A 26533-nucleotide genomic window follows, 5' to 3' on the forward strand; every position below is an offset into this window, starting at 1 on the left:
TTGCGCGTGTGGCTGGTCGAGGCTGGGAAATGCGGTGTGAGTGGTAAAGAAATCATGGACGTGGATCACGATGAATTTCAGGTGGTGCAAATAGCAAAATACTGTAGTATCAAAAGATAACATTGCTGTCACAGGCAGATTTTATAGAAGCTAGTATAGATCATAGCGTCTTCTGATAGTCTCAGCTCTCTGTGACGGAAGAGTTGAGAACGGAAAATTGCCCCCGGGTGCAGACGTGTCCAACGAATGAGGTCTTCTTTCAAGCAGTAACAGATCTTGCATCGCCCATTCACAGGGCATCTCATACGCAGCATTCACAGTGGGATGCAGTGTAAATACAAAAGACACTGCGAAAAGCGTCCGCGTTATCCGTGCATTTACTAGTCCATCAATGCGACTTCCGAGTCTTCCATGCACGTTATGTGTAAGGATCTTCAAGCCTACACAGCCTCCAAAGCGTACGAATCTCTATCCGCCTTGCATTTTCATCCTACAGAATTCTTCCGTAGTTCCGATCCATGAGGAGCGTGACTGCAGTGCAATATATAAAGAAGTGTCTTCGCCCGAAACGAGAGTATCAAGCACAACAATTTCCCGAGTCATCCCTCAGTCCGTCCAACAATGGCGAAGACAACCTTCATCCCTGTAGCCCTCCTCACGCTCCTGCACTCCGCTGCAGCACATTACTACTTCCCACACCTCATCGTCAACGGCACCATAACGCCCGAGTTCAAATATGTCAGGTAGGTACACGAGACTTTTTCCCAAACTAAGCCCCCAACAACCTCTAATGCCTACATAGAGACGTCCGCCCCCATGAAGGCGACTACAGCGACCCCGACGGTTACAACGGCAAAGAATACCCCGTCTATGGTGAATTCGAAGACACATACATGACCGACGTGCGCTGCGGCCGCGATGCCTTTGCCTACGGCGCCGCCAAAACCGACACTGCGACTATAGTCGCAGGCAGCGCGGTGGGCTTCCACATCAAAGTTCGTTTCCATCTGCTGCACTCTCGAACCCCCTTTCGCATTTATACACCATGTGGCACATTCGCTAACACGTCCGGGACGCAGGAGTTCGTCGACCCCCAATACAACAACGGCATCTTCCACCCGGGCCCCGCACAAGTCTACATGTCCGCCTCCGCCGACCCAGCCAAAGACGACGGCTCCGGCGACTGGTTCAAGATCTACTACCTCGGGCCGTCCAGCAACACCACCTGGGCCACCGACCGCGCGACGCAGATCAACTTCACCATCCCCCTCGCCACCCCACCAGGCCCCTACCTCCTGCGCCTGGAACTCCCCTTCCCGATCAAAGACTGGCCGGGCCACAGCCAGTGGTACGTGAACTGCGCGCATGTAAACATCGTCGGTGATGGGACGGGCACGCCAGGACCTACGATTCGGATTCCGGATGATTACACCTCGTATGACGAGGGCATTGGGCTCACGACGCCTGGGGTCGACTTCGATACTGGACTGGATTGGTATGTTCCGCCTGGGCCAGCGCTTTGGACGGGAGAGGAAGGGAGCGAGAAGCGTGCGGTGGAGGAGGGATGGAGGAGGGAGGTTTGAGCGGTGAAGTGGGGTGATGCTGATGATTCATGGGCGGATACCTTGAAAGACGCTTTGCTATTCAGACTGGACCACAATCGTGATGTGCTCGTCTCTTAAGGGGATTATGATTGGATATCATTGCTCGATTAAAAACATGCCGACCCCCTTCAATAATTTTTTCGTGCTCTGCTCATGGTTGTGTCGATCGCAGTGAATCATCAGAGGCAACTCAGGAGAAGAAGAGAAAAAAATGGAACAACGCACTGGGTCAATTTTACTAAAGAATTACCATATATAGCCCATCTCTCGACAAGTATTCAATTAAGATGTACTATAAGATGTGCACGAATACCCAAGCAACGCTTTCCACAAGACCAAAGTCTACAAGTGCATACCCACCCATGTGCACGTCGCTGTTGTACAGAATAAACGCCAACCCAATGCACATCAAAACGAAAAGCAACCCCGCTCCAACAACTATGTTGACCAACATCTCTCCATCTCCTCTAGATTTGCGATCTCCGTTTATCGTATCTTCCCCTCCCTGGTCGCTCCTAGCGACTCTCCCTCCGGCTGTCGGGCGGAATGCCGGGCACGAGGACCTTGAAAGGCATATCTCGGACTGGTTGGCTGGAGCCAATTCCCATACCTATGCCCATCGGCGGGTACGGGCTGACATGGCTTGGCGCGGGTGCTAGCGGTAGAGGCCCGTTGCTTTTTGGTCGTGGTGCTGTTCTCGGGCCGTATGGGCTCGGATATGCGGACATCGGAACTTGCGGTGGAAGAGGTGCAGGTGCGAGTGTGCGACCTGGGCCCGGAGGCGGTGGTGGTACGGAGGAAGGGAGCGCTGCGAGCGGAGACGGTTGCATAAGAAGGGATGGTGGGGGTGGGTACGAGACAGCCGGCGCATGTGCGGCTGAAGGTGATGGTGCGGAAAAGGGTGCTGGTGGAGGCGGGTGCGAATGGAATGTCTGAACCTCTTGAGGAGGGGGCGGTGGAGGAGGCTGTGCGTGCGGGTCTGGGTAGAAAGGTATTGGTTGACGATGTTGAGGCTCGGGGTGTGATTTCGCGGCTGGTGAGCCAGCTCCTGATGTTCTGCCACCTCGCCGGCCGGTGCCAGAGTTGGACCGCGATGGTGGTTTGGGTGGTGTGCCGCTCTTCTCGTCGGCTTCTTTTTGGCGTGCTTTGCGTTCGGCCCACCATATGGTCATGGATTGACTGCGCTTCTCGCTCTTAACGCGTGGCTTCTTCCGCGAACCAGAGGCAGAGTTGTTCGCAGAATCATCGTAGGGATTGCTATACTGGCTTAGTGGGGTTGTGTTCATGTACGTATCGGGAGTATGCGCGCTCGAATGTGGCCCCGTGCCTAGGTCCTGGTAGCCGTAAGGCTGAGGTGTAGCTTGGAAGACAGTCTCCGTAGAGTTTGGGCCGATAACAGGAGGGGGGACTGGGGCGCCAACGGGCGTGCTGAGTGTAAACTGGTTCTGTCCTTCGCTCAGCGACTGGAGTGCGGGTGGAGGTCCATTCGGAGCATGTGCCGATGGAATGGGCTCATCTTCCTCAAACGCTCTTTTTCTCGGCCCCTTTGGACCATATCCGCCTCGTCCTCTTCCACCTCTCCCTCCACCTCGGCCTCTACCTCCTCTGGTAGCTGGCCGGGAAATGTGCTCTTCGTCGTCCACCGAGTCAGCGTTTGACCCACCATCATCCCCAGAGCTGACCACTGCAGATTCTTCTCGCATCTCCTGAACCCGTGGGTGAAGTAGGCCTCTTCCACGCTTGATCCGCCCATCGGGTTCGGGAGTTGCAGACGTGGCATGATCGTTCGGCTTAGCATACTTGCTAACACCCTTCTTACGCGCGCCGCCCCAGCCGTTGTGTTTCTTTGGTGTGGTGGTTCCGGTGACGGTGCCTGTACCTGCATCACTTCCTTCGAATCGGCGTGTTGCCCGGCGCTGTCGCTTGGCAGGCCGACCTTCCTCGTCCTCTTCCTCATCCTCGCTAGGAGCAGCAGAGTCTAGCATAGCATTAGCGCGGCGCTGTCGCAATTCTCGACCGCCCGATTGTTCATGCCCGGGCCGTTGCGTGAAGGGATCCTGAAAACCAGGCTCTGTTATCTTTGGGTTGTAAGTATAACCATAGATGTCCGCCTCTTTCATGTCTTCATAAACCAGCGGATTGATAGGAATACGACCACCATTGCAAGGCTTCTTTGGCGGGTGTGCATGAGGAGCAGTCTAAGATAATCAGCATGATAACGACTTCCAGGCTGAAATAACCTACTCGAGCGTCTAATTGAAGGTACTCGTCTTGCCACGCTTTCAAGATCCTTTGCGTGTTTTCGGCCAACGCGTACAAGCTCTCGGTGCTGCGTTGAGCAAGAGGGAATTTTGTCAGGGAAGCAATCACATCCTGGACGTCAACCATAGGCTCGTACCGCTGCTGTAAAAGATAGTCTGCTCTGTCTTCGCATTCGGCCTCAATGGGTTTAGGTAATCCTTCAATCCATGGGCCTGGAAGGTCAGACTCGGTGAGCGCATCCTCTTCCGGAGCAAGACGGGGCAATTTCGGCGGAGGAATGGGCGTCGAAGTACCTTCCTTTGGTGTTCGGGTACGTGAGGCCGACTTCGCTGGCAGTGATACTTTGGGTACTGCGACTGGAACGGGGATGTTGGCGTTTGGATCTCTGTATGCTAGCAAGAGTGCTGGCGATGGTGAGCCGGGTGGTGTCCGCGATTCGACGAAGCCGTCCGTTTCCCGACAATCGATGCCTTCTTCTGACTCCCGTTTCCCAAGTAGTTCGTCGTCGGTCAACTCGTTCATGGTTTCGGCATCATCACTGAAATCGTTCATGGTTTCCTCTTCGAGCTCGGGCGATCGCTTAGCGTCTTCCACAGCCGACTCCTGATTGGACGGCTCCTCATCGTCTTCTTCCACTAATGGAAAGGCGGGTGCAGCATTGCGAGATGGTCGAGTGCGCAGAGGGGATGTCGTTCGATGTGCAACAGTTGCTGTTCCGCCTCTGCCTCCTCGGCCTCCTCTGCCCCTCCCACCTCTGCCGCGTCCGCCCCTGCTTCCGCGCCCACCACGACCGCGGCCCCTGCCCCGGGAAGCGGCAGGATGGGGCGAAGGAATCTCATCGCTCTCGTCATCACTCATCGTGTCTGAATGAGTGAATAGAGTATTGAGTACAGGCAACTCGGAACGCTCACTGAATCTGCGTTTGCGGGAATTTTTCTGCTCTTTGAGGCCGTCCAAGAAATCCCGTGGTAGGCCCACGACGGTCCAAATTGGCGCCTCATATATGGCGTAGACCACGTTACCAGCTTCGAGGTCCGCATAATTGGCGACGGTAGAGGCTTGACGAGTGGTTTTCCTCGTCTGGGGAGTAGTGTTGGACTGTTGCGAACTGGCCTTGGGTGACACAATGTCTGGTTTGTTGTCTGGTTTTGCAGCTGACTTTGGACCGCGACCAGAACGGGTTCGCGGAGGCTGCTCATCATCGTGCTGATTGACACTTTTGCGCTGCGACGAGCGCCCGGGAAGATTCCTGGGACCGGCCATTGCTGTGTGGCAGCAAGCTGAACGGGATTGTTGAAGTCTCCGGGAAGGGTGGAGTGGATTCAATTCATGGAATGGTAGGTACCGTCCGGGGGAGGCGTAGCGCGACGGCCGTCAGGGTGACAGTCGCATGCGCGAAAAGCAAGACAACGAAGTAGGCGCGCAGCGCCAGAAGATAAGCAAGTTGCGTAGTCTTGAAAGCGGCGCAAGTCTCCGTGTTTCGGGAGACTTGTCAATCCTAATGGAGATGGTTGATGCTGGCAGGCGTGATCTTTGTCTTGAGGCGCTCGTGGCTGCTCGATGCAAAACCCGATCTTGGCGCTGCGGTGTGATTGGCCGCCCGTTCTCTCAATGCGCCTGTAGCATCGATAATGGCAGCTGCACTCCACAGTAGCTCCGCTCTGCATGCAGCTTCCCTATTGTCTATCCTGACATTCACCGCGCACAGTCCCTGCACAACACGCTGCACAATACATTGACGTCCTCCGCCATGCCCCCCAAGACAGTCGAGGAGCAGCTGGCCGAGCTGGAAATGGAAGCGGAGGCACCCGCTGCACCCCCGCCCAAGAGCTCCAAGGCCGCCAAAGCTCCGCGCAAGACGGCCCAGCAGGACATCGACGCCCTCAAGGAGCTCGAGGAGCTTGAGGCGCTTGAGAAGTTCCAGGCACCCGAAGCACCGCGCCCCTCCAGTCGCTCCAACACACCCAAGCTGTCGTCGTCGACCGCCTCCAGCAAGAAGGCTGGTGTCGCAACGCCGTCGTCGAGCGGCTCCGGACGCACCAGCGAGGAGAAGCCGCAGCCACCAAGAAAGTCGGGAGAGAGTGCCCGTTCGTTCCACCAGAGTTTCGCTCCCACCGAAGAGGAACCTGTGAAGCCAGCACCAGAACCGCAGCAGCAATCGGGAGGCTGGGGATGGGGAGGCTTCAGCGTTGGGGGCCTGCTATCGACAGCAACTGCAACAGCCGATGCGGCGAGGAAGCGCGCTGAAGCAGCATACCAGGAGCTTCAGAAGAACGAGGAGGCACAGCGGTGGGCGGAACAAGTGCGGGGAGTGCGAGGAAATGTAAACCTTGGTGCATTGCGTGGACTCGGTATGCTTCTCACTATCATCTATCATCTAAACGTATCTCACACTGTGCAGGAGAGGAACTGCAGAAACGCGCCATTCCGACATTTACAGACCTCGTCCATACCCTCGCCCCCCCCATCGCACAACACGAGCGCCTACAAATCCACATTACCCACGACCTCATCGGCTACCCTTCGCTCGACCCCATAATCTACCAAACTTTCTCCTCAGTCATGTCGCAAGTTGAGGGCGGCGACCTATTGGTCATCCAGCGGGGCTCAGAGTCGACACAGCGCAGTTCGATAGATGGCCACCGCGGCAGCAGCGCCGGCTGGAACGACGGCCCCTGGTGGCGCGACACGGACAAGCGGGATCTGAGTGTCGTTAAGGGACTACCGGAGGGCACCAAGCTCGTCAGAGTGAGCGCAGAGAGCTACGCCAACGAGTTCTTCAACGCACGAGGGGGGTTGGAAGAGGCAGCGAAGCAGGCGACCGAGGTCCTGAGCGAGTCGAACCCCGTGCGGAGTAGCGATATATTCTTGGCTTTGCAGGCAATCAGCTACACCACGCCCGATGACCTTTTCCAGGCTTCGCCGTCAGCGGACGAGAAGGAAGGCAATGTTCAGGAGCAGAAGGAGACAGACGAGCTTATTGTTTTTGCCATCTATCTGCACGACCCTATCCACGGCATCAGCTACAAAGCGTTGAGTCAGTCGTTCCCTGCGAAGTGGGTGGAGTGGCTCGATGCGCCCGCGCCAACCGAAGAAGCTGGAGAAGAGGCGCAGTTGCCCCCAGAGATCCAACAAATCATCCAAGACGGCGGTGTCGACCCCCGTGAGTGGGCTGCGGAATGGATGTCCGAGGTAATCAGTCTCAGTGTCGGTGTCGTTGCCCAGCGGTACGTCGCGCGCAGGATGGGCGTGGGCGAGGGCGGCATTGGCCGCGGAAAAGCGCGCGAAGCCATTGTAGAAGCAGGAGGCGGCGAAGCCGCCCGGGCTGGCATCATCTGAGAAGCTTCGGCTTAGTCCTTGGTTAGCATCAATACCTCTCCGGGCGTTTTGGATCTACTGCGATTGGATTGGCGTTTTTCATTACGTTCTGTAGCGCTTTTAACAACGCAACGGCCACCGGCATGTGCTGCTAATGCCACTGGTCTTCCTCCCATCAGTGTCCCTACTGTTTCCTCAGCGGGAGCCGCACCTCTAGACTATAGTGCATGGACGTAAGTCTGAGCACAATGCTCGATCCAGGAGGGGCGATGCAGTACTCATACTCTCGGCCAGTCGAAATCGCAGGCTTCAGACCGCGCAGGCTCTCACAAACTCCGGGGTATCTCTGCGGTGCAGTGTCTCTCACCACGCGCCTTGTCCTGACCCTCCACTCCCCAAACCGCGCGCTCTTCCACGCTTCCTCTCAACACCGTACGTCGCTCGTACTTTTCTCACAGGCCATCACATCCATCAAGCCAGCGAACCTTCCCTCATCCTCACTTCTTCGCTGCCGCACCCTCCTTATTGACCTTCGTCCCGCCGACTCTGCCCTCCCTCTTTCCCCCTTCAGCAACTCCAGATGCCCCGCCTTCTCTGCCAGCAGCTTCTCCGTCTTCCCCGTTAGCTGACTGGACGCCTTGTGCTTGATTTTCTGTTGGGATGCGAGGGAGGCTTTTTTCGGCTTGATCACGCGGTTGCCGCGCTGGGGGCCGGTCGGTCTACATGGGAAGATTAGTATGGTAAGGGAAAGGGAAGGGAGAGGAGGAGGGTGTACTTTTTGGGTGCGTTGCTGGCTTTGCGGGGTTTGACGGCGCCTTGGGCCATGATTGGGATTGATGTGGGAAGGTTGGCGGTATAGGGGGTACAGAGACTGTATGCGGGTGTATACGAGGTTGTCTAAGGGTGTTGGAGCGGAGTGGCGGGTGCGTGGCCTAGAGGGTTGTTCGCTGGGTGTGATGCGAATGCTCGGCGCCAAACAAAAAGTTCGCGATGCGATTTCCGCGGGGGAGACTAAGATCGAGGAGGCTTAGCGTGTACAGGGGTGCGATTCTGGACGAGGCGGGACTAGCCACTGCATAAGTCCTGGGCTTCCGAGGCTGTGAAATGTCGGAGTTAAATTTCAGAGAACGAGTTTGTCACTGTATTATATAGTGAGTTTTTATAGGATCATGTGTGCTAAACTCCACTCCTCTTGTCAGCCGCTGTGTGCTTCACAACTACCGCTCACCGATATCTGAATGTATTGCGCAACACCATGTCGACTGTGGAGAGTATTAAAAGTTCATGTTGAAACGACAGCAATTTTCTGCACTGCGTTGCAGCATATGCGTTCGAGAATGTTAGTCTACGATTCGGGAAAGCTATCCTTAAGACAGCGACCATCGGGATTCAATCGTTACGCGGCTTGCGTCATTGATCCTGAAGTGACTTGGAACATCAGAAAGTTGTATACGATACGCCCTCGGCCTACTCGCGACGGCGGGTAACTACTTCTAGAGACAACGTAATCTCCTAGTAACCTTATGCGTCGTCCCAGAGTCCTGTCCAGGAAGCCGAAGTCAACTATAGGGACGGTGCCTTTTTGAAACTATAGTTATTAGTTTGCCCCAAGACAATATCAGCCCAGCACGCGTAAGCATGGCAGGGCATGTACTCGAGGTCATGGAAATTTCGAGAATGCGAAAGCTCTGCTGCGATGAATTTAGTTGTACTATTGTTGTGGTACGAACTCCCAACACCAATAAGCAAGATTTTTGTTGGGCAAAAAATGCCATTTCTGCCTGGGTTGACTACGAATACAATCTTAACAATGTGCTATATAAGTCGAGGCATTTCCGCTCTTGCTGCAGCACACTTGAAGACAACAACGCTTGACAACAACGCCATTTACCACCACCACTGCTACCAAGCCCACTCAGGCCCAAATAACACCCACATTCAGTACCTCGAGCCACTTTAGGCTACCTTGGGATGGTTGTCTTACGCAATTTCGCCTTCGGCCTCACGGTCTGCCTCGCAGCCACCGTACCCGCTCAGACCACCTTCAACATCAACAAGCTCATCACCGAGGCTATATATGAAGGCAAAGAAGCGGACCGCCTTGCTGGTGAGCCCAACTACGCCGCGCTCCAGGAGCTCATGGAAGCCTGACCCACGCTGGACGATTATGGTAGCCCCAGGCCACATTCCCAAAGACTTCACCGCCCTCTGCATTGACCAACAAACTACACGCAATGTACACTGCTACGCACGCCCCGGTCGCGACCCGATGAGCGATACCTACGGGCAAATCCCTAACACCTAGCGGAAGCAATGCATCAAGAAGCCCCGCGAAGCTGGCAAGATCCCGGACGCTAGCTGCCTTAACTAGGTCAACTGGCACGACGACGATGGGCTCTACCACACCGAGCTGCTTCCCAAACCGTGGCCACAGCCACAGCTACCGCGGTTTCCCCTTCGATACCCGTGGTCACTGTTACCAAGGCTGGCCTAATCGTTACCGAAATTGTCTTCACAGACAAGAGCGCCTCCGCCACTACGAGCGTTCCGACTACCTTGATCACCAGACCCGTGGTCACCGACACCAAGCTAGGCCCCATGGTCACCGTCACCCAGGCCATTGACCTCACTGGCGCCCCTCAACCCAGCGGTTCCAACGACTATCAAGTCGTCTGCCGAGACGCCCCACTTGCAACAGTCAGACCCGCCAACTCCCCTGACTTCGAACCCAACACCCCGATGCCATACCACTTCCACTCTCAGGACAACATGGCGTGTACCCACCCGATCGGCGGTGCCAAGGATGACGGTACCATCTACTGCTTCGGCTGGGACAGCCCGGCGCCGTTCCTGGTGTTCCAACCCGAGGACTGGACAAAGGGACGCTGGGATTTGGAGCAGTGCTACAGGAACGAGTCCCGTTGCTCAGGTGACTTCGAGGTCTTCTCTCACCACAACGATTACGGGGGTTGGTGAATGGTGGACGCGAACGATGGTACCTAAATGGTATTTTCTTATACTGACGTTGGGAGTTTATGGTACTGATCCACTGTTACGACGTTTCCAACGGTTGGTAAACGCTGCGTTGGACGGATGGTACCTGAATTATATTTTGTTTTTGTTCCAAGGTCGGTTGTGTCAGTGGTTGGTTGTACGGACCCGCAGCTACCACGTTTTTCTTATGCAGAAATACCCATAGAACGCTCCGTAGTTAATTTAGGTTTCGCATGTCAACCGTTATGAGTATTCTCTCGCGTGACTATAAAAGTGTGACGATGTAACCCACCGTAAGGGCTCAACGACGATTGTGACTCGTCGTTGATCTAATCACCCATCATGCCTGCCCACAAAAACGGAATCTTCGCGGCGCGCACCTGGCCATGTGGCAAGTTAGTTCATATTACGCCAACACACCTATGTCCTGAATATTCAATATGGCTTTCGGATATAGAAGTCCGCTACTACTACCATTCTAATGTTTACTGTCAATTGTCAGCCACTCTGGCTTTGCCCATATGACGTAAATTGACCTACCTGTCACTAATTCCCCTCATTCCACCCCAAAACTTATGCCCAATTCCATCTCAAAGCTCTTGACATGCTCGTACACAACAACGTTCAGGATCACACCACTGGCGCCTCGCTTAACTGCCGGTATTCTCGCCGTCGGCATCATTCCCGCACGCCAAAAAGTCGCACTACGCGCACCTACTCCACCGCACCAATTGCTTACTTCGGCCGACGAAATGTATCGCGCGGCATTGGCTGCGCGCTATCAGCTAGCGGGTTACCCTGCTGTAGCTCGATGGGTGGAACCTCCACGAGGAGGGGTTGGGCACCTCCGAGGTCGTCAAAGAAGCCTTTAACAAGAAGATCGGTGCCCCCACGGTCTCGTATTGCTCACTTATCGAGTGACACGTACGGCACGCGTACATACTGCACTGAAGAATTCTATACCGGGCTATTGGCTTGTCTCGTAGCAATTGCACGCGTCTGGGTTGGTTATCTCCAGTACTGACGTGTACGGCTGTCGGCGGCATTGTACTTTTTTTCATATCGTATATCCAGTTCCGCTCAATCGTCTCAGAAAGTCGGTTTCTCACAATCACCATGGACCCCCGCAACGCAGAGCAAGAAAACCAGCCAGAGGAGCCCCGCTTTCTCAACTTCAAGCACCAACCCGCAGGCACGCAGCGAGATGGAAAGCCCGTCCTGAACCGGTGGTCTTCAACCCTTACAAATGGCCATGACTTTCCTGGGGCGCAGGTAAGCAATTTACTTCTATGGATCGAGGGGCAAAAGCTGATGTGACTTGCGCGAAAAGGCCATGCTGTACGCCGCTGGTGTTCCGAACAAAGAAGCGATGAAGACGCAACCCCACGTCGGTATCGCAAGCGTGTGGTGGGAAGGCAATCCCTGCAAGTAAGTCACCCACGTGCCGACGTCATGCGTATATTAACGGGCGTGCAGCATGCATTGTAAGTTTCCCAATTCAGGGGTGTACATTTGGTCGTTGTCGCGTAATGAACGAATACACCAATGCTGTAGCACGATTTTGGGTAAGAGATTGAGAACTGACAAGGAACCCTTAAAGTGCTCGATCTAGGCAAAGAAGTCAAAAAGAACTGCCTACAAGATGACATGCTCGCATGGCAATACAACACGGTCGGGGTGTCAGATGGAATCACAATGGGCGGAGAAGGTGCCATACTCCATGTTCCCAAATTTCCCAAAGCCAGATCTCCTAACAATGCCCCCAAGGAATGCGCTTCTCCCTCCAAACCCGCGAAATCATCGCCGACAGTATCGAAACCGTAACCTGCGCCCAACACCACGACGCCTGCATCGCCATCCCCGGGTGCGATAAGAACATGCCCGGCGTCATCATGGCCTTTGCGCGGCACAACCGGCCTTCGCTCATGATTTACGGCGGCAGCATCAAGCCCGGCTACTCGGAGACGCTGAAGAAGCCGATCAACATCAGCACCGCGTACGAGAAGTTTGGCGCGTACGTGTACAAGACGCTGCAGAGTGCGGAGGAGGGGAAGTACACACCGGACGAGATCATGGAGGATATCGAGAGGAATGCGTGTCCCGGCGCGGGAGCTTGCGGGGGGATGTACACGGCGAATACTATGAGTACGAGTATTGAGGGTGCGTATGACCGTTCTACACTGAGGGATTCGAACTGGATGAAGAAGCTAACGATGCCAAACCACAGCCATGGGTCTCTCCCTACCCAACTCGTCCACCACGCCCGCCGAAAGCCCCGCCAAGATGCGCGAATGTGCCAAAGCCGCCGCCGCAATCCGCATCTGCATGGAGCAGGACATCACGCCGCGTAAGCTAATGACGAAGGCATCTTTCGAGAACGCGCTCGTAATGATGATGGCGCTCGGTGGGTCCACAAACGCCGTCCTGCATCTGCTCGCCATGGCCGGCACTGCTGGCGTACCGCTCACGCTCGACGACTTCCAGCGCGTGTCGGACAAGATCCCATTCTTGGCGGATCTCGCGCCGTCGGGGAAGTACTTTGCCGCTGATCTGTTTGAAATCGGTGGTATGCCAGCGGTGATGAAATTGATGGTTGCTGCAGGCTTGCTGAACGGCGATATTCCTACAGTGACGGGGAAGACGCTGAAAGAAAACATTGAGCCGTATCCGTCGCTCCCGCAGGACCAGGTTATCATACGCCCGCTGAACAACCCCATCAAAAAGACTGGCCACATTGAGATCCTGAGGGGTAATCTTGCACCGCTGGGTGCGGTGGCGAAGATCACTGGAAAGGAGGGGCTGCTGTTCAAGGGCAAGGCACTGGTCTTTGATAAGGAGCATGAACTTGATGCCGCGCTGAACAAGGGGACGATCCCGCGGGGCGAAAATGTCGTCGTGGTTGTGCGTTACGAAGGGCCAAAGGGTGGGCCAGGCATGCCAGAACAACTCAAAGCTTCGGCAGCGATCATGGGCGCGGGGCTGACGAACATCGCTCTGATCACGGACGGGCGGTACTCGGGTGCGTCACACGGCTTCATTGTCGGACATATATGCCCTGAGGCTGCGGTTGGTGGACCAGTGGCAGTGGTCAGGAACGGGGATGTGATTACAATTGATGCGGAGAAGAACCGGATTGATATGGATGTGTCGGATGAGGAGATCCAGAAGAGGCTCAAGGATTGGAAGAAGCCGCATGCGGCGGTGACGAGGGGTGTGCTTGCGAAGTATGCGAGGCTTGTGGGTGACGCGAGCACGGGAGCGATGACGGATCTTTTCTAGAACCGATAAAAATGAGATGGGCTGTTGTACGAGTATGTTGTTATCAATATCGTAGTTTGGGATCGTGAGATAAATAGACAACTCTACAGGAAGCAATTCAGTATACGCATTAACACAGGCCGGTCTTCACAAAGAATCGAAGAGTTGGTATCATTGATAATGCATTAGGCAAAGCCCACTTTCATTTTTCGACGCCCGAGGCTCCCAAGCCTAGCGCATTCATGAACGCCGTAAGCCGTAACCCGTAGATGACCCACGGCCGCGCGCAGCATCTGCTGTCGGCGCGGCGCTCCTCAGTTGTCTAGCCGTCCGTTGTGTAAACGTCTACTCGTCGTCCTCGTCCTCCTCCTCGGCCTCGAGGGTGGTCTGGGCGATACGGTCCAAATCACGCTGGCCGGCCTGGGTGATGCGGCGGCCACCCTTGTCCTCGTCCTGCTCAAGGACACCGATCTTCTCGAGGGACTGGAAGACCTTGCGGTCGACGGAACCGGAGGCGTCGACGTGGTGGGAGGGGCGCGAGCCACGGTTCTTGGTGGAACTGCATTCTCGTCAACATCATGTTCGCCGCGGATTCGCAGATGTGCCAGCATACCCGTGAAGCTTCCTCAGGCGGCCAACACCGACGGTCTTGCGCATGTAGACATGGCGAGCGACGGCAGCGGCGCGGACGTAGTACCAGTCGATGTCCTGGGGAGGGAGCTCCTTGGAGTCTATGACTTGTTAAACGTGCACCTTGCTCTTAAAGGATCAGATACGTACGTCCAGTCTTAACTGTGTCGACCCAGCCTGTAGACCTTGGCGTTAGCGAAATGTCCCCCAGTTACGGGATTCAGGCTTTTCCTTCACCCGGTGGGCTGGAACGAACCTGGACTGCCAAAAAGTCAGCATGCGATGTTCACAACTCATAGACTGCAGTGGGAGGGCAAACGTACATGGGGAGCTTTCCCTGGCGCTTCAAGAACGCAGCATAGGCGTTGATGAACTTCTGCGCGTCGACGTCCTTGACTGAGACTCCACCCATTGTGATTGCTGGCGATATGTGTTGGAGGGAAGGGCGAGGTGGTCGGTGTCGTTGTCGAATTGTCGAGTCGAAGGCTGCAGGTGGTCGTTCGGCGTTGTGCGCTTGATTTTCGCGATTCGCTTAGCGGAGGCTTTTCGGCAGAACGTTAGTGCCAGAGCACGTGCGCGCATCGCCCCCGGTCCCGCTCCACCTTTGTAGAGCATCATCACTTGCCAGCTCAAACCGCATTTATCAAGCTGAGGCAGCTCGCATTTTCCTTAGACTTCGTACCCCACATTTATTCCTCGCTCGATCGGCTGTGCGGAGTTCTGTTGATGCGATTGGAACTTATCTCGTTCACTTACAAAGGTTCCTATTTGTGTTACTTTTACCTTTGGAGTACGCCTTGTCACGTAGGGACTCACTGTACAATACAGTTAAAAAACTTACATATTCTAGTAGATCCCAGTATTTCGTAGCCCCAAGAGTCCAGTTTCTACTGTTAGCCACTGTGGCCCGTTTGTCTGAACATTGTACGGAACACCACTTCGTTCTTCGCGTCAACAAAAGAACGTTGAAGCAGCCATGAGCTTTAATTTGTGTCACCCAGACTTTCTTGCCAGCACTATTGAAGACCTGAATGCCAACGAGATGGAGCTTACTTCAGCCCCTCACAACGCAGCTGCATGGGCGCTCAAACCCAAGACAAGGCCATTGGTAGTATCTAGTGCACCCTACAAATCACCACCCCCAGGCTTCGTGACGATCAAAGTCCACAGTGTCGCAGTGAATCCGATAGATTGGATCAACCAGGATCAAGATGTATTCAAGGCGCAGTACCCAACGATATTCGGATTGGACATTGCTGGCACAGTTGAAGAGATCGGAGAAGGTGTACGGCTATTGCAAGTAGGGCGGCGAATTATCGCGTGAGCTACTTTGAGAATATCAAAGGCAGTGCTTTACGCTAACTGTGTTAAACTAGGCAAGCTGGAGCCTCTTCTTCTAACGATTCGTCACGCGGAGCGTTCCAGAAATATGTTGTCGTCTCACAAAATGCGGTTGCCGAGCTTCCCAAGGAGATCGCATTTGAGAGGGGAGTCGTCCTCCCGCTCGGCATCTCAACAGCAGCAGCAGGACTCTATCAAAAGGACTTCCTTTCGTTACCTTTTCCGAGTATTGAAGGGCTGCCGGGCATTCTTAACCATACACGTACTCTCGTGGTCTGGGGCGGCAGCTCCAGCGTGGGGTCTTGCGCAATCCAGATGGCCAATGCATCTGGTGCTGAGATCTTCACCGTTGCGAGCCGCAAGAATTTTTACTATGTAAAAAGTCTCGGAGCGACTAAAGTATTCGATTACCACGACGACGATGTTGAAGATCAGATCGTTGAGGCTCTGAAGACCAAAACTCTTGCCGGAGTCTACCATGCAGCAGGAGCAGATGGTGCTGTGCAAACTTGTGCCCGGATTGCAGATCGCAGCACAGGCAAAGCTCTCGTTGTCACTGTCAAGGGCGTGCCGGACGCTGGCATTCCATGCACCGTCCGCGTCAAAGCAATATCTTCCTCTTCCATTTTCAAAGGTGGCAATCAAATAGGACCGGACATCTGGCGTAAATACCTGCCATCGGCATTGGCACGGGGTACTCTAGTACCAAAACCTGACCCCTTAATCGTGGGCAATGGGCTGCGATCAGTGCAGCTGGGATTGGACAAACAGAAAGCGGGTGTGAGTGCTCGGAAGGTGGTGGTCAACAAGATTGATGACGATTCATCGCATGAGCTAGTTGAACTTTCAACATTTACGCCAAGCTAGAAGACTGAGGACGGTGTGTTGCTCCACGATGGGTAATACAGGTATGGATCGTTTTTCCCATGACTGTAGTCTCAGTGCCGGATGAACCATGGGCGGTACCCGGCACTGACACTGAGCAATTGAACTTGTCCTTCACTACAGCATGAGGAAAAATTATGTTATTAGAGTAGCTGTGATCAGAATCCTTCAGATAGCGCTCACTACGTGCTCTCGATTGCACGGCATTAGTCACGAGAAATGGCGCGCCCAAGATGACCGCCTGTTATCCATCACTTCTCGCTTATTCTACCCACATCCACCCAGTTTGGTTAGGCAATGCTCGGCTGCATTTCCAGCTCCCGCCCAGATGTACAACTTGTTGTGGACAATTCAAGGCAGCCTGAGTCTATTGCTGAGCCGCGATGCCAAGGCGACCGTCGTGGCCAAGTGCCATTGTTGACCCCGCAAAGCGTTATCTTCACACGGAGATAAGCACGAACATCGCTTCGCCAACATGTCTCCGCTTCAATGACCAAGGCATCGTACGAATTCTTTCTACTATTAGATAGGAGATCAACGCAATGCACGCTCGAACCCGCAATAGGCAGGACAAAATCCCTCTACCGTGCGTTGCCCGGAGACAAGAACTCCATAACGCACGCTTCCAAGCGAACTACCACATGGCGACCCCACGGGCTAAGCCAATATGGACACAGCAGGATGTATATGTATTCCCTCTTGTAGCACGACCTACACGATGAGCGGCCTTCGGTTACTTCCAGGCAACAGAGTACACAGCTTTTCGTGTGACCCCAGTCGACATGTTGGGTGCTCAATTCCTGTTGCTCATCGCTCTCTCCTCTGCGGCTCCCATCAAGCGCAATGCCTATACATTCCTCCAGCCTAACTCCCAAGGCGACACAGTTTTCGAACTTGGCAAAAACACTTATCTCGCCAATGCTAGGTACCCCAAAGCAAGTTTCAATATCGACTTCACGTCTTCAGACGCTGCTGGCTCCTCGCGATCGGAGATTCCGATAACAGTCATCAACACCAATGTATCGACCCTTAGTCAGGATGTTCTCACGACTATTATACAGAATTACGAAGATGGAGATGATGTCTTCACTACGGACTACCTTGAGACCATCTTCATCTCGTCATCCGCGCCCGGTGCAACCCTCGATTCATCAGCTACCTCATACCTGCAGTCGTTGAACATATCTCATGTATTTGTGGATACCAGAATCTCCATGGCTGGTTACAACACATTGTCAGTGAGCACCGTTTCAAGTCCGGGTATCGAGAGTCTCCCATCCGGACCATATTTGGCATTGATCGACGGCGGCAAGGTATCGCTCGCGTCAGTCTTCCTTCTTTACCCAGATACCTACAGAGATTTCTTGTTTGGAGCCTATGACTCGAACGATGGCAATTCTACGCACAGTTCCGTGGGCGTCTTCCTTCCCAATATGTGGGACCCGTATGTCCCGGTTCCTTCCCGCATATACAGCTGGAACGATCCCAGGCCCATGGCAGGATGGCGCGTTGCTATCAAAGATCTTTTCGACATCAAAGGTCTCCAAACATCAGGCGGATCGCAAGCATGGGCATTTATCACGCCAATTGCGAACGAGACTGCGCCGTCTATTCAGCGTATTCTTGATCTTGGCGGTGTACTGGTGGGTAAGTACAAGCTGGCACAATTTGCTTCGGGCGCAAACCCATGGGAGTGGCAAGATGAGCACTACCCATTCAATCCTCGTGGCGATGGCTGGCTCACGTGCTCCGCATCCTCTTCTGGTGGAGGCTGCAGTGTTGCCGCATACGACTGGCTGGACTTTGCCATAGGTAGCGATACTGGATCTTCTATGAGACGTCCGGCGGCTGTGAGTGGCACCTTTGGCCAGCGTCCCTCCCAAGGTCTCATGAACCTGGAGAGAGTTCTTCCCTTGGGCGGTGCCACCGACACAGCCGGTGTCTTTTCGCGGGACCCTTACAAATGGATTGCATTCTCGAAAGCTTGGTACGAGCCAACCTTGTTCCAGCCGCCAAACATCACAGGCCTTTCACCGCTTGAAGTGCCTGATACTTTGGCCTTCCCAAAAACTATCGTTTATCCCACGGACTACCTACCTCTGAACAACTCTGCCGCAGAGGTCATCCTCCAAAACTTCATCACGAACTTGACCACCATTTTCAATATGACCGTCAAGACACTCAACTTCACGGAAACCGTCCAATCCATTAACGTAACCGACCAAGCCCCCTTCATCAACAATCTCACCTACCTAACCTCTGTTCCCCTCGGTGTCATCAACGCCTGGTCCGCCTGGGATATCATCGGATCCGTCCTGACAAGCACCTGGGCTGCCCTCTTCGACGGCCGCTTTCCCCCGATCGACCCCGCCCGGCGTCCCGGCTGGAAGTCCTTCAACACCACGCGCTACAACCCCTCAACCTATGCCAACGCCCTAGTCGAGAAGAATGCCGCAGTCGAATGGTGGGAAACATCCTTCCAACCCACCACCCCAGAGTCCTGCTCCGAGAGCGTCTTCCTCTACGACATCGGCACCGGCGGTTTCCCGTCCTATCGCGAGCTCGGGCTAAATGGGTACCCCAACACTTCGTTTTTGGCGGTGAAGCCCCTGGGTGCGGAGATCACGGGTGCAAATATTTGTCCTGTGTATGGGTGCGCGGACTTTACGATTCCGATCGGGCAGGTGCCGTACTATAGTAATGTGACATTCCACGAGGAGATGGTGCCGGTGACGATCAATATGGTGGTGAAGAGGGGGTGTGATTTTATGCTGCTTAATATGATTGAGAAGTTGGCGGATCATGGGGTGTTGAAGGCGGTTAAGACGGGGAGGACAGCGTTTTGAGAGGGGATGTGATAGAATCTAAATGTCTGCACGCACTTGCATGAATTATATTCTTGTGTTCCTGTAAATGCGTGACGTCTCTGACTGATTCGTTCAATGTATTTTCTCTTCCACGAGCAAGTGGCCCAATTATAGTGGAGTCTACCTGGGACTCGCTGCTGCTCTCCACAATTTCTGGAAAATACCCTGCGTTTACACACACAGATGCGCAGACTCCATCCATACAAGACCTCCCGATGCTAAAACAAACCGCCACGACAGATTCATTGCCTTGTCTACAGATCTAGCGCTGGCTCCATGATCGATAAACAACATAACCTCAAGTGTATGACAACTCGCAATACCAACTCTCCACTCGTTCTTTCCTCACTCAAAAATCCTCTCTATCTCAAAACTCAAGAATGTGCCTGAAAAATCCACAGCCCAAGCATCCATCCCGTTCGCGCGCAGCAAAATCACACCCCAGACCTCGCCGACCACCATGACCTCCCCACCCACGTCCCAAGCGCATTGAGACGCCGCCGTCACCCGCAAAGAACACCCGACCCTCTCCAAAGCCTCCATCTACGCGCTACAACCGGGACGCTCTCAAATGGAGTTCTTGTGATTGAATGAGGAGAGGGAGTTTGAGGTGTGGATGCAGACGTGGGCGATGGTTGGAGGGTTGAGCACGATGGGAAGGGCGGTGGTGGGACCGGGAGGGGTGGTGCTTTTGACCTGGGTGGTAATGAGGTGGGGATGTGTGGGTTGAATGGTGATTGATGGGGAAGATGGTGGGCTTGAGTTGCCATACGGTTGAAGGGAGAAGTGGTGGAATGTCAGAAAGAACTCGATGGAGTGCGACAAGACTAATGTATGGACCAGACTAGAAACTAGTAGACTCGTTACCAACTCGCAAAAAGAGTCATCAACTCCTATTGAAGACATATACACTCATGATTCGATCCAATTAACTTGCCTCCGCGATCGAAACATTACCAAACCTAGCCGTCATGTTGAAGGCAGCCACCCCGTTCGTCCCTGCAGCATGAGTCGAGCTATCCAAAGCCAACACAGGCGACGTAAAGTCGTTCACGAACACGCTGATATTCGCACCTATTGCCGAAACCCGGACGTGATGTTCAATGTCGGGCTTGATGTCCACGCCTTCAACGAGCACCGATGTGCCGTCGCCGAGGTTCGTGACAAGCACCCTGCCAGCAGCTGAGAGTCCCGCGTAATACCCGTTTGTCTTGTAAGGGCCAGAGGCAATGTTTGTGGCCCCAAAGATCAACCCAGCACTAGTGCCGACGTCGGCGCTGCTGTTTGATAAAATCACTGTCGCTTCGTATGTCTGGTCAGTGAAGTTGGTGTCCAGTGCGACTATAGTGCCAGACATCGAGCGGCTCTTGACTTCCAGCTTGTTGTCGACTACGTGCGCACCCTCCGCCTCCGACCCCTCGGGGTAGGTCTTCCACCCAACCATATCGCCGTCTGTGAAGCTGTCTTTTACCAGCATCTTGACGGGCTTAATGGAACCATCTTCGTTGAAGTACATGCGGTCGTAGCAGAGAACACGGTGCTCGCCAGCATTCTCGCTCAGCGGCCGGCGATGGTAGACGATGTAGTAGATATCGGTTCCCGGAACATGTATCACTCCATTATGCCCGCTACCCTTGGCAACAGCGCTGTCTTGCTGCAAGATCCTCGTCCCGGTCACCCCTAAGAACGGGCCTAGTGGTGAGTCTGCCACAGCGTAGGATACTCGATAGTCAGGCCCGGTCCAGCCGCCTTCCGACCACATGAGATAGTACTTCCCGTTGCGCTTGAGCATCTGCGGCCCTTCAACATAGTCTTTAGGCGTGATCTCTTTGAACGTCGTCCCATCCTCGAATGTGTCTAAGGATATCATGTCCTCTTTCAACTTTGCTACATTCGCGTGACTGTGCCCGCCGTAGTAGATGTACGCTTGACCATCATCATCGATGAAAACGTCCTGATCGATGGGCTGTGCACTGTTGTTGTATGTGCCAATGAGCGGCTTGCCGATGGCATCAACGTACGGCCCCTGTGGTTGGTCTGCGACTGCCACGCCGATCCCGCCGATGAAACCTTGCTCTGGTTCACCTTCTTGGATGTCGTTGGCGCCAAAGTAGATGTAATACTTCCCATCCCTGAAGGCTGGCGCGGGAGCCCAGACTGCTTTTTTCGCCCACGTGACGTCCTTGGTAGTAAGGATATTAGGGTGTTTGATCCAGTCGATCAGGTCCAGGCTGGAGAAAGCGTCAAGATAAGTTTGCTCCTCGTAGACATATGACGAGGTCGGGAATACCCAGTAACGACCCTGGTCTTCGAATATTAGAATGTGTTAGTTCGAACAAGTAGGACCTAATACTTACAGATCGCTGTGTCTGGATCCGCGTACCAGCCATCTACAAAGGGGTTACCGGCCTCCGAGGTAGTGTAGTTGACGACTGCGGGTTGCTGAGGATAATCATCCGTGGTATCAGTATTATTTGCTAAGGCCATCGCAACTGCGAAAAGAGCCGTCGCAGCCCGGAGAGAAATTTTGAGTTTCGATGAGTTCCGCATGGTCGCGAAATGTAAACAATAACGCAATCGTTTATCTAGATGGATACTGTAGTGATAGAAAGTATTATTCTTGTCATCCGTAGGTGCAAGTCTTCTGTGTGGTGGACCTAAGATGCGGAAGCTGGAGGCGACGATTATTTAAAGGCGACCGGAGTGATAGTTTCCGTGAAGGCGGTTCATTAGAATCTGCCACGATACTTCAAGACCATGGGTGACTACGTTTTGATACCGGCAACGGATGAGAGGGCGAACCTGGACGTGATGCACGCTGTGAATGAGAAAAAGGTGACGGTGGGTGTGCGATTGAACAGACAAAACAGAATAAGATCTGAGGGAGGTAACGATTAGTAGATGGAGTAAACAGTCTAAGCCTTGTTGTATCGGGCAAAATCCATCCTGGAAGCCTTATGCTGCGCCTTTCGCGATGCGCGAGCGATGAAACACCGTTGCTCTACATCAGGACATGTGCGCAGTTTCGAAGATCCCAGCCCATGGCACCTTACATATTGGGGAGGATGCTTCCGTAGCGTGGCACTATACATGTCAGCAGGCACAACACTTCATACAGGAAGTACCGATCAGGACAGGTAGCTCGAAAAGCATTCCTGCAGCGGTGCTAAAGCTGGACAGTCTGACATCGGGTGAAGGGTACGCTTGTATGTGGTGATGGTACCTGCCTTCTACGGATGTAAGGGCTGCAAATAGTTGGCAGGACCGTTCCAAATGCAACGATCAGCGCAACAGATAACCTGGGGGAGCTTTGCGCGCCCGCGGGGTAAGCCGTGCGAGAAGTGCTAGGATTGATGCGAAAGAAGGCTTGAATGCGTAGTTAAGCTGTCGACGTTATACCTGGCCCTTTCGTCAATCCAGCATTCGCAAATGATGTACTAGAAGTTGCGCACAGCGCTCTGTCCACTTCACTCTGTTCCATGTGTCGATGCGCAAGCTCTGTCAGGCGGATAGTGCAGTGTGATGATCAGAGTGGCTTGTTGACATGGCGCTGTCGACGTGCGCGCATTAAACACTTGGCAGCAACGATATCCTAGCGCCAAAGGCTGCGCAGAGGGCATTGCATCTCACAGTGTATAGGCCGACTAGGGAGGGCATATGCATCCTTCACGCGGCGGCTGATCATCCTCGTGGCTCAAAACATAGGGACGGAGATATCTTCGAGCATCCTGCGCTGAGAGACAACAGCTTAGGGCCTGCTCGTGGTTTTGCATACGTCCCGAAGGTTGAGACTACAGGGAGATGGTGTATCACGTGGGACGAGGTGGCTCAAAAGCGTTCGATTGCCCCTTCTCTAATGTCGCGTCGCACCTGCGTGAGTGAGTGGCCACGATTGAATGGCAGGCACAACAGCCAACGGCGCCGGTCGAATAGTTGAAAAGCGATCGCCGCGGAACTAGGCGCAGTCACAAAAATCAGGGGTCAGGGGGTGGGTGGAAATTTGGCATGGTGGAGCGGAGTGGAGAAGAGAGAGAGGGATGTCGCGATTCACGGTAAATAGGGCTGGCGTAGCGCGTCGCTTGTTCGCCGGGAAGGCGCGACTCAAGCTCGCAACTGACATCATTCCTCTTTCTCCGCTAGCCTGCTATCGCTCCGAGCAAAAAACAACTCACACCTGAACGCGGCCGGGGTGCACTCGCTGCGAGATACAGCGCCCACCAACAAACGCGCCATTCGCTCACGCAATCGACACGCCGTGCTGCGCTCTGTCTGCGGCCTCCCTCTGCTGTCCGCTCCCGCCTGCGCTGCCCTCACCGACGTGGCTTCCAAAGATGCAAACCGCTGGAAACATCGGCTGGGCGCGTCGACTATTCTTCTTTTCCTAGCAGCGTGGCAGGACGCAGCACCCCAACGTGCGCCCACGGCGCCGTAACAGCCGTCAGGCACCGACAGCTCTGCGCCAACACCACCGTCACGCCGCGCTCTTGCTCCCGCCATTGGTCGGCTGCTGTCATCTCGTCGTTGCGCATTCCGCACGGCCACGCCTCTCGCCCCGTTGAATATACATTCAGCGATCTGGCACGCAAGTCGGGATGGAGTCCCATTCGCACTCACTCCTGTCTCAGCATGGCTTGCGTCGCCTTCCACAGACCCTCGTCTTGCTGCTGAAGACGTGCCTGGCTGGTCCGAGCGACCGCCCTGATTCCGTAGCTCACACCGACCTTCCCTCCTGGAACTCTATAAGACGCTCCGTTGTCAACCTCGTTTGGCTTCTAAATCCCCTTGATTGTCGTGGAGAGAGCTCTTTTTTGACGTTGGTGGGCATGGTCAAGTTGACAGCGCTGTGTGGCATCGGTTCTGGGCTCTGGGTATGGAGCACACGCAACAGAAAAGGAAAGAGGCCTGCCTCTTCCGATGGGTCTACCCATGCAGCCGAAGTGTCTGATGTCGGTAAGTCGTACCGCACTTCGCCATGCTGCGATAACGTCACGTGCCCAACAGCCCCGGCGTACCTTGTTGTCCACAATACGACAACCAATACATGCATTGCACTACTATCCCATGTCCGATGGCTGTTCGCTAATCTTGCTCAGATACTGATGCTACTGATCCGGGACTGCTCAAGAAGCACTCTACCATCCGCGAGTACACTGTAGATTCCACCGGCTTCACCTATCCAGGTATACGGACCTTCTACCGAGCCCATCCGCAAGAGCAGAAGCTCCCCCAGGAGCCTCGACCAGTGCCTCTTTTAGTCTTCATCCACGGCCTAGGAGGCTCCGTCGCCCAGTTCAACCCCATTCTGCTCAGTCTTTCCAACCTTGCTTCATGCTTGGCCATCGATCTTCCTGGCTGTGGCCGTTCGATCTTTGCACCCACAGAATGGGAGGCGTATACCACCGAGGCACTTGTCCAGCTTCTTGCTGTTGTGATCGAGGCCCACCGAGATCGCGATGGTAACCAGCAGGTGGTCTTGATCGGGCACAGCATGGGATGCTCTTTGGCAGCCATGCTGGCATCGCCGTCCTCTCCGTACGCGCACCTTATCAGCATCCACGTCAGCGGATTGATCGCCATCTGCCCCAAGGCTGACCCACCAACTGAGAAACAGACTGGGCAGCTGAAAAAGGTTGCCGCCTTGCCAGGGTTCCTGTTCGATCTGGTTAGGAGATGGGATAGAAGAGGAGGCTTGAACAGTGTCAGCGTGGCTCGAATGGCAGGATGCGATGCTGACGAGGAGACGAAGAAGCTTCAACTTCGCTACAACAGGCAAAGCCGTTCTAAGGTCTGGCAGCGCATGGCTCGTGGGATGTGTCCCAATTATTCGACTGGCTCCCCAAAGGGAGGTCTCCCGGGTCGAGAGGTGTGGGCAGGACTAAATCTACCGGTATTTCTTGCAGCTGGGGCCGCTGATCAGACGACTCCGGTTGTCAACGTTAAGCGCATTGTCGAGTTTCTGGGTCGAGATGTGACCGCCATCGAACCCCCGAGCGAGAAAGCCAGTCTCCCGATTGCTGCTGCCCCGGTAGACTTAGCAAGAGTCGACCCAGAGATTCTAGAACGAAAACACCAAGACTCAGGTGTTGATCCAGGTGACCTGCCAGGCATGGATGACAACACTAGTGGCCGTGCTTCGTCCTCGCGCTACTCCCAAGATCAAACCTCCGTACAAACCATGGCATTTTCGTCGACTGGCGAAAGCTCGGACAACACCGATGCCGGAACAGAAGCAGCGGATTCCACGCCCTCTAACCTACCTGTACCTTGCACTCGCCGACTGGTCGTCAAGACTGCGATTATGCCGAAGCCTGCCGCACATTCTCTCCTGTTTGCGCCAACGAGCTCGCGGATCATATCTGGCTTGATAAGTAGTTTTCTCGCCGACCACATTGATCCTCGTCTCTCGCTTGCTTGGCAGCTTCAGTACCTGTCAACGGAGGGCAAGTGGGACGTCAAGAACTTCAAGAAATGGCAGGCAGTGCAGCCTGTTTCCCAACCAATCGCTGGTATCTTCCGTGCTATGAAGACTCTCCGCGAAGTTGACGAAGAGCACTCGCCAAAGATTTTCGTCAAGCAGTGGGCAGGTAAGCTTCATGCTGTTGTCGACATCAGCCACGACTCTCCAGTCTACGATCCCAAGGGTCTAGAGGCCGGGGGTATCTCTTACTACAAATTTCCTACCGTTTCGAAGCAGCCACCAACTAAGGACGAGGTGTGCATTTTCATTCAGTTGATCGACAAGATCCGCAGCGGGAAGAAGGACGATGATCAGTCTTTGATCGGCGTCCACTGCCATTATGGATTCAACCGTACCGGCTTCTTCTTGGTTAGCTATCTTATCGAAAAGGAAGGTTACAAGGTCCAGGATGCTATTGATACTTTTCAGCGGGCTCGCGCGCCCGGCATCCGGCACAACCACTTCATCGACGAGCTGCACGTTCGCTATTTCCCCGGACTTAAAAAGGCACCGACGCTGTAGCAGAGGCGCCGGGTGCTGCCGCCGCACGCATTGTTTCGTTTTTCTTTCTTGGCACTGTAGGATATTGCTGGTATTCGTAAGGCATTCATTGAGCGATGCGTCCGGCGTTGTATACAAGGGAGACTGGACTTGAACCTGTTAGATGGTTTCTTTTGGAAAGGATACATGGCTGAGCTGGGGCTCGCGGTATATACTATTTATCACGGCTGGTTGCTGAGATGGATGGTTCTTAATGCAGTGTTGATACATTCTTCCCATGTGTTCGCGTTGTGATCACGTGTTGCACACCACTGCCTCAGTCATCGTTGTGTTTATTTACGAAGTGAGAGTATCACATGTACTGTTCTCGGGAATTCTATCGAGAGTGAAGTGTGTGAAGGCTACAGTACAATTCG

The 26533-nt window shown here is 54.2% G+C and overlaps 10 protein-coding genes across 10 annotated transcripts; 6 read left to right on the top strand and 4 right to left on the bottom strand.

The window, feature by feature from the left end:
* The first annotated feature begins 372 nt into the window (after positions 1-372).
* Positions 373-1851, top strand: CC84DRAFT_1006473 (uncharacterized protein). Its single transcript, XM_018173339.1, has 2 exons — positions 373-743; positions 803-1851. The coding sequence occupies exons 1-2, from the start codon at positions 622-624 to the stop codon at positions 1581-1583; spliced, it is 903 nt and encodes a 300-aa protein (XP_018032561.1). The 5' UTR covers positions 373-621; the 3' UTR covers positions 1584-1851.
* Positions 1852-2119: 268 nt separating this feature from the next.
* CC84DRAFT_1208290 (uncharacterized protein) lies at positions 2120-5129 on the bottom strand (the record flags this gene model as incomplete). The annotated part of the gene is made up of 2 exons (XM_018182155.1): positions 2120-3802; positions 3849-5129. The coding sequence occupies 2 exons, from the start codon at positions 5127-5129 to the stop codon at positions 2120-2122; spliced, it is 2964 nt and encodes a 987-aa protein (XP_018032562.1).
* A 391-nt stretch (positions 5130-5520) lies between these two features.
* CC84DRAFT_1006468 (uncharacterized protein) lies at positions 5521-7308 on the top strand. Its single transcript, XM_018173338.1, has 2 exons — positions 5521-6217; positions 6268-7308. The coding sequence occupies exons 1-2, from the start codon at positions 5617-5619 to the stop codon at positions 7203-7205; spliced, it is 1539 nt and encodes a 512-aa protein (XP_018032563.1). The 5' UTR covers positions 5521-5616; the 3' UTR covers positions 7206-7308.
* Positions 7309-7608: 300 nt separating this feature from the next.
* Positions 7609-8310, bottom strand: CC84DRAFT_1262193 (uncharacterized protein; the record flags this gene model as incomplete). The annotated part of the gene is made up of 2 exons (XM_018185132.1): positions 7960-8310; positions 7609-7903 (listed from the first exon to the last, which is right to left on the bottom strand). Exons 1-2 carry the CDS (start codon positions 8007-8009, stop codon positions 7609-7611), a joined length of 345 nt encoding a protein of 114 aa, XP_018032564.1. The 5' UTR covers positions 8010-8310.
* A 2729-nt stretch (positions 8311-11039) lies between these two features.
* On the top strand, positions 11040-13520 carry CC84DRAFT_1152501 (dihydroxy-acid dehydratase-like protein). Its single transcript, XM_018176803.1, has 6 exons — positions 11040-11450; positions 11509-11606; positions 11655-11662; positions 11779-11886; positions 11946-12338; positions 12406-13520. Exons 1-6 carry the CDS (start codon positions 11295-11297, stop codon positions 13455-13457), a joined length of 1815 nt encoding a protein of 604 aa, XP_018032565.1. The 5' UTR covers positions 11040-11294; the 3' UTR covers positions 13458-13520.
* Positions 13521-13560: 40 nt separating this feature from the next.
* Positions 13561-14522, bottom strand: CC84DRAFT_1167322 (40S ribosomal protein-like protein S19). The gene is given in 5 exon segments (XM_018179152.1): positions 13561-13995; positions 14050-14167; positions 14217-14246; positions 14376-14377; positions 14390-14522. The coding sequence occupies 5 exon segments, from the start codon at positions 14476-14478 to the stop codon at positions 13782-13784; spliced, it is 453 nt and encodes a 150-aa protein (XP_018032566.1). The 5' UTR covers positions 14479-14522; the 3' UTR covers positions 13561-13781.
* A 171-nt stretch (positions 14523-14693) lies between these two features.
* CC84DRAFT_1167323 (GroES-like protein) lies at positions 14694-16532 on the top strand. The gene is made up of 3 exons (XM_018179153.1): positions 14694-14870; positions 14917-15386; positions 15443-16532. The coding sequence occupies exons 2-3, from the start codon at positions 15109-15111 to the stop codon at positions 16272-16274; spliced, it is 1110 nt and encodes a 369-aa protein (XP_018032567.1). The 5' UTR covers positions 14694-14870; positions 14917-15108; the 3' UTR covers positions 16275-16532.
* A 542-nt stretch (positions 16533-17074) lies between these two features.
* Positions 17075-19138, top strand: CC84DRAFT_1152511 (amidase family protein; the record flags this gene model as incomplete). The annotated part of the gene is made up of 1 exon (XM_018176804.1): positions 17075-19138. One exon carries the CDS (start codon positions 17075-17077, stop codon positions 19136-19138), a length of 2064 nt encoding a protein of 687 aa, XP_018032568.1.
* A 916-nt stretch (positions 19139-20054) lies between these two features.
* Positions 20055-21646, bottom strand: CC84DRAFT_1152513 (endo-1,4-beta-xylanase D; the record flags this gene model as incomplete). The annotated part of the gene is made up of 2 exons (XM_018176805.1): positions 20055-21466; positions 21517-21646. 2 exons carry the CDS (start codon positions 21644-21646, stop codon positions 20088-20090), a joined length of 1509 nt encoding a protein of 502 aa, XP_018032569.1. The 3' UTR covers positions 20055-20087.
* A 1658-nt stretch (positions 21647-23304) lies between these two features.
* CC84DRAFT_1152516 (uncharacterized protein) lies at positions 23305-26389 on the top strand. The gene is made up of 2 exons (XM_018176806.1): positions 23305-24109; positions 24253-26389. The coding sequence occupies exons 1-2, from the start codon at positions 23752-23754 to the stop codon at positions 26136-26138; spliced, it is 2244 nt and encodes a 747-aa protein (XP_018032570.1). The 5' UTR covers positions 23305-23751; the 3' UTR covers positions 26139-26389.
* Positions 26390-26533: the final 144 nt, after the last annotated feature.

The sequence above is a fragment of the Paraphaeosphaeria sporulosa genome, assembly GCF_001642045.1.
Source record: "Paraphaeosphaeria sporulosa strain AP3s5-JAC2a unplaced genomic scaffold CC84scaffold_9, whole genome shotgun sequence".
In the NCBI taxonomy this organism is placed as follows: Eukaryota; Fungi; Ascomycota; class Dothideomycetes; order Pleosporales; family Didymosphaeriaceae; genus Paraphaeosphaeria; species Paraphaeosphaeria sporulosa.

Excerpts from the sequence above, each read along its gene's own strand:
- CC84DRAFT_1167323 (XM_018179153.1), top strand. The coding sequence starts at position 15,109 with ATGGAGCTTACTTCAGCCCCTCACAACGCAGCTGCATGGGCGCTCAAA. Across the intron at positions 15,387-15,442 it reads GTAGGGCGGCGAATTATCGC|GCAAGCTGGAGCCTCTTCTT; the intron begins GTGAGCTACTTT and ends GTGTTAAACTAG.
- CC84DRAFT_1006468 (XM_018173338.1), top strand. The coding sequence starts at position 5,617 with ATGCCCCCCAAGACAGTCGAGGAGCAGCTGGCCGAGCTGGAAATGGAA. Across the intron at positions 6,218-6,267 it reads TGGTGCATTGCGTGGACTCG|GAGAGGAACTGCAGAAACGC; the intron begins GTATGCTTCTCA and ends CACACTGTGCAG.
- CC84DRAFT_1006473 (XM_018173339.1), top strand. The coding sequence starts at position 622 with ATGGCGAAGACAACCTTCATCCCTGTAGCCCTCCTCACGCTCCTGCAC. Across the intron at positions 744-802 it reads CCCGAGTTCAAATATGTCAG|AGACGTCCGCCCCCATGAAG; the intron begins GTAGGTACACGA and ends ATGCCTACATAG.
- CC84DRAFT_1167322 (XM_018179152.1), bottom strand. The coding sequence starts at position 14,478 with ATGGGTGGAGTCTCAGTCAAGGACGTCGACGCGCAGAAGTTCATCAAC. Across the intron at positions 14,168-14,216 it reads CGACACAGTTAAGACTGGAC|ACTCCAAGGAGCTCCCTCCC; the intron begins GTACGTATCTGA and ends AACAAGTCATAG. Across the intron at positions 13,996-14,049 it reads CGCCTGAGGAAGCTTCACGG|TTCCACCAAGAACCGTGGCT; the intron begins GTATGCTGGCAC and ends ACGAGAATGCAG.
- CC84DRAFT_1152501 (XM_018176803.1), top strand. The coding sequence starts at position 11,295 with ATGGACCCCCGCAACGCAGAGCAAGAAAACCAGCCAGAGGAGCCCCGC. Across the intron at positions 11,451-11,508 it reads ATGACTTTCCTGGGGCGCAG|GCCATGCTGTACGCCGCTGG; the intron begins GTAAGCAATTTA and ends TTGCGCGAAAAG. Across the intron at positions 11,887-11,945 it reads AATCACAATGGGCGGAGAAG|GAATGCGCTTCTCCCTCCAA; the intron begins GTGCCATACTCC and ends AATGCCCCCAAG.
- CC84DRAFT_1152516 (XM_018176806.1), top strand. The coding sequence starts at position 23,752 with ATGGAGTCCCATTCGCACTCACTCCTGTCTCAGCATGGCTTGCGTCGC. Across the intron at positions 24,110-24,252 it reads AGCCGAAGTGTCTGATGTCG|ATACTGATGCTACTGATCCG; the intron begins GTAAGTCGTACC and ends AATCTTGCTCAG.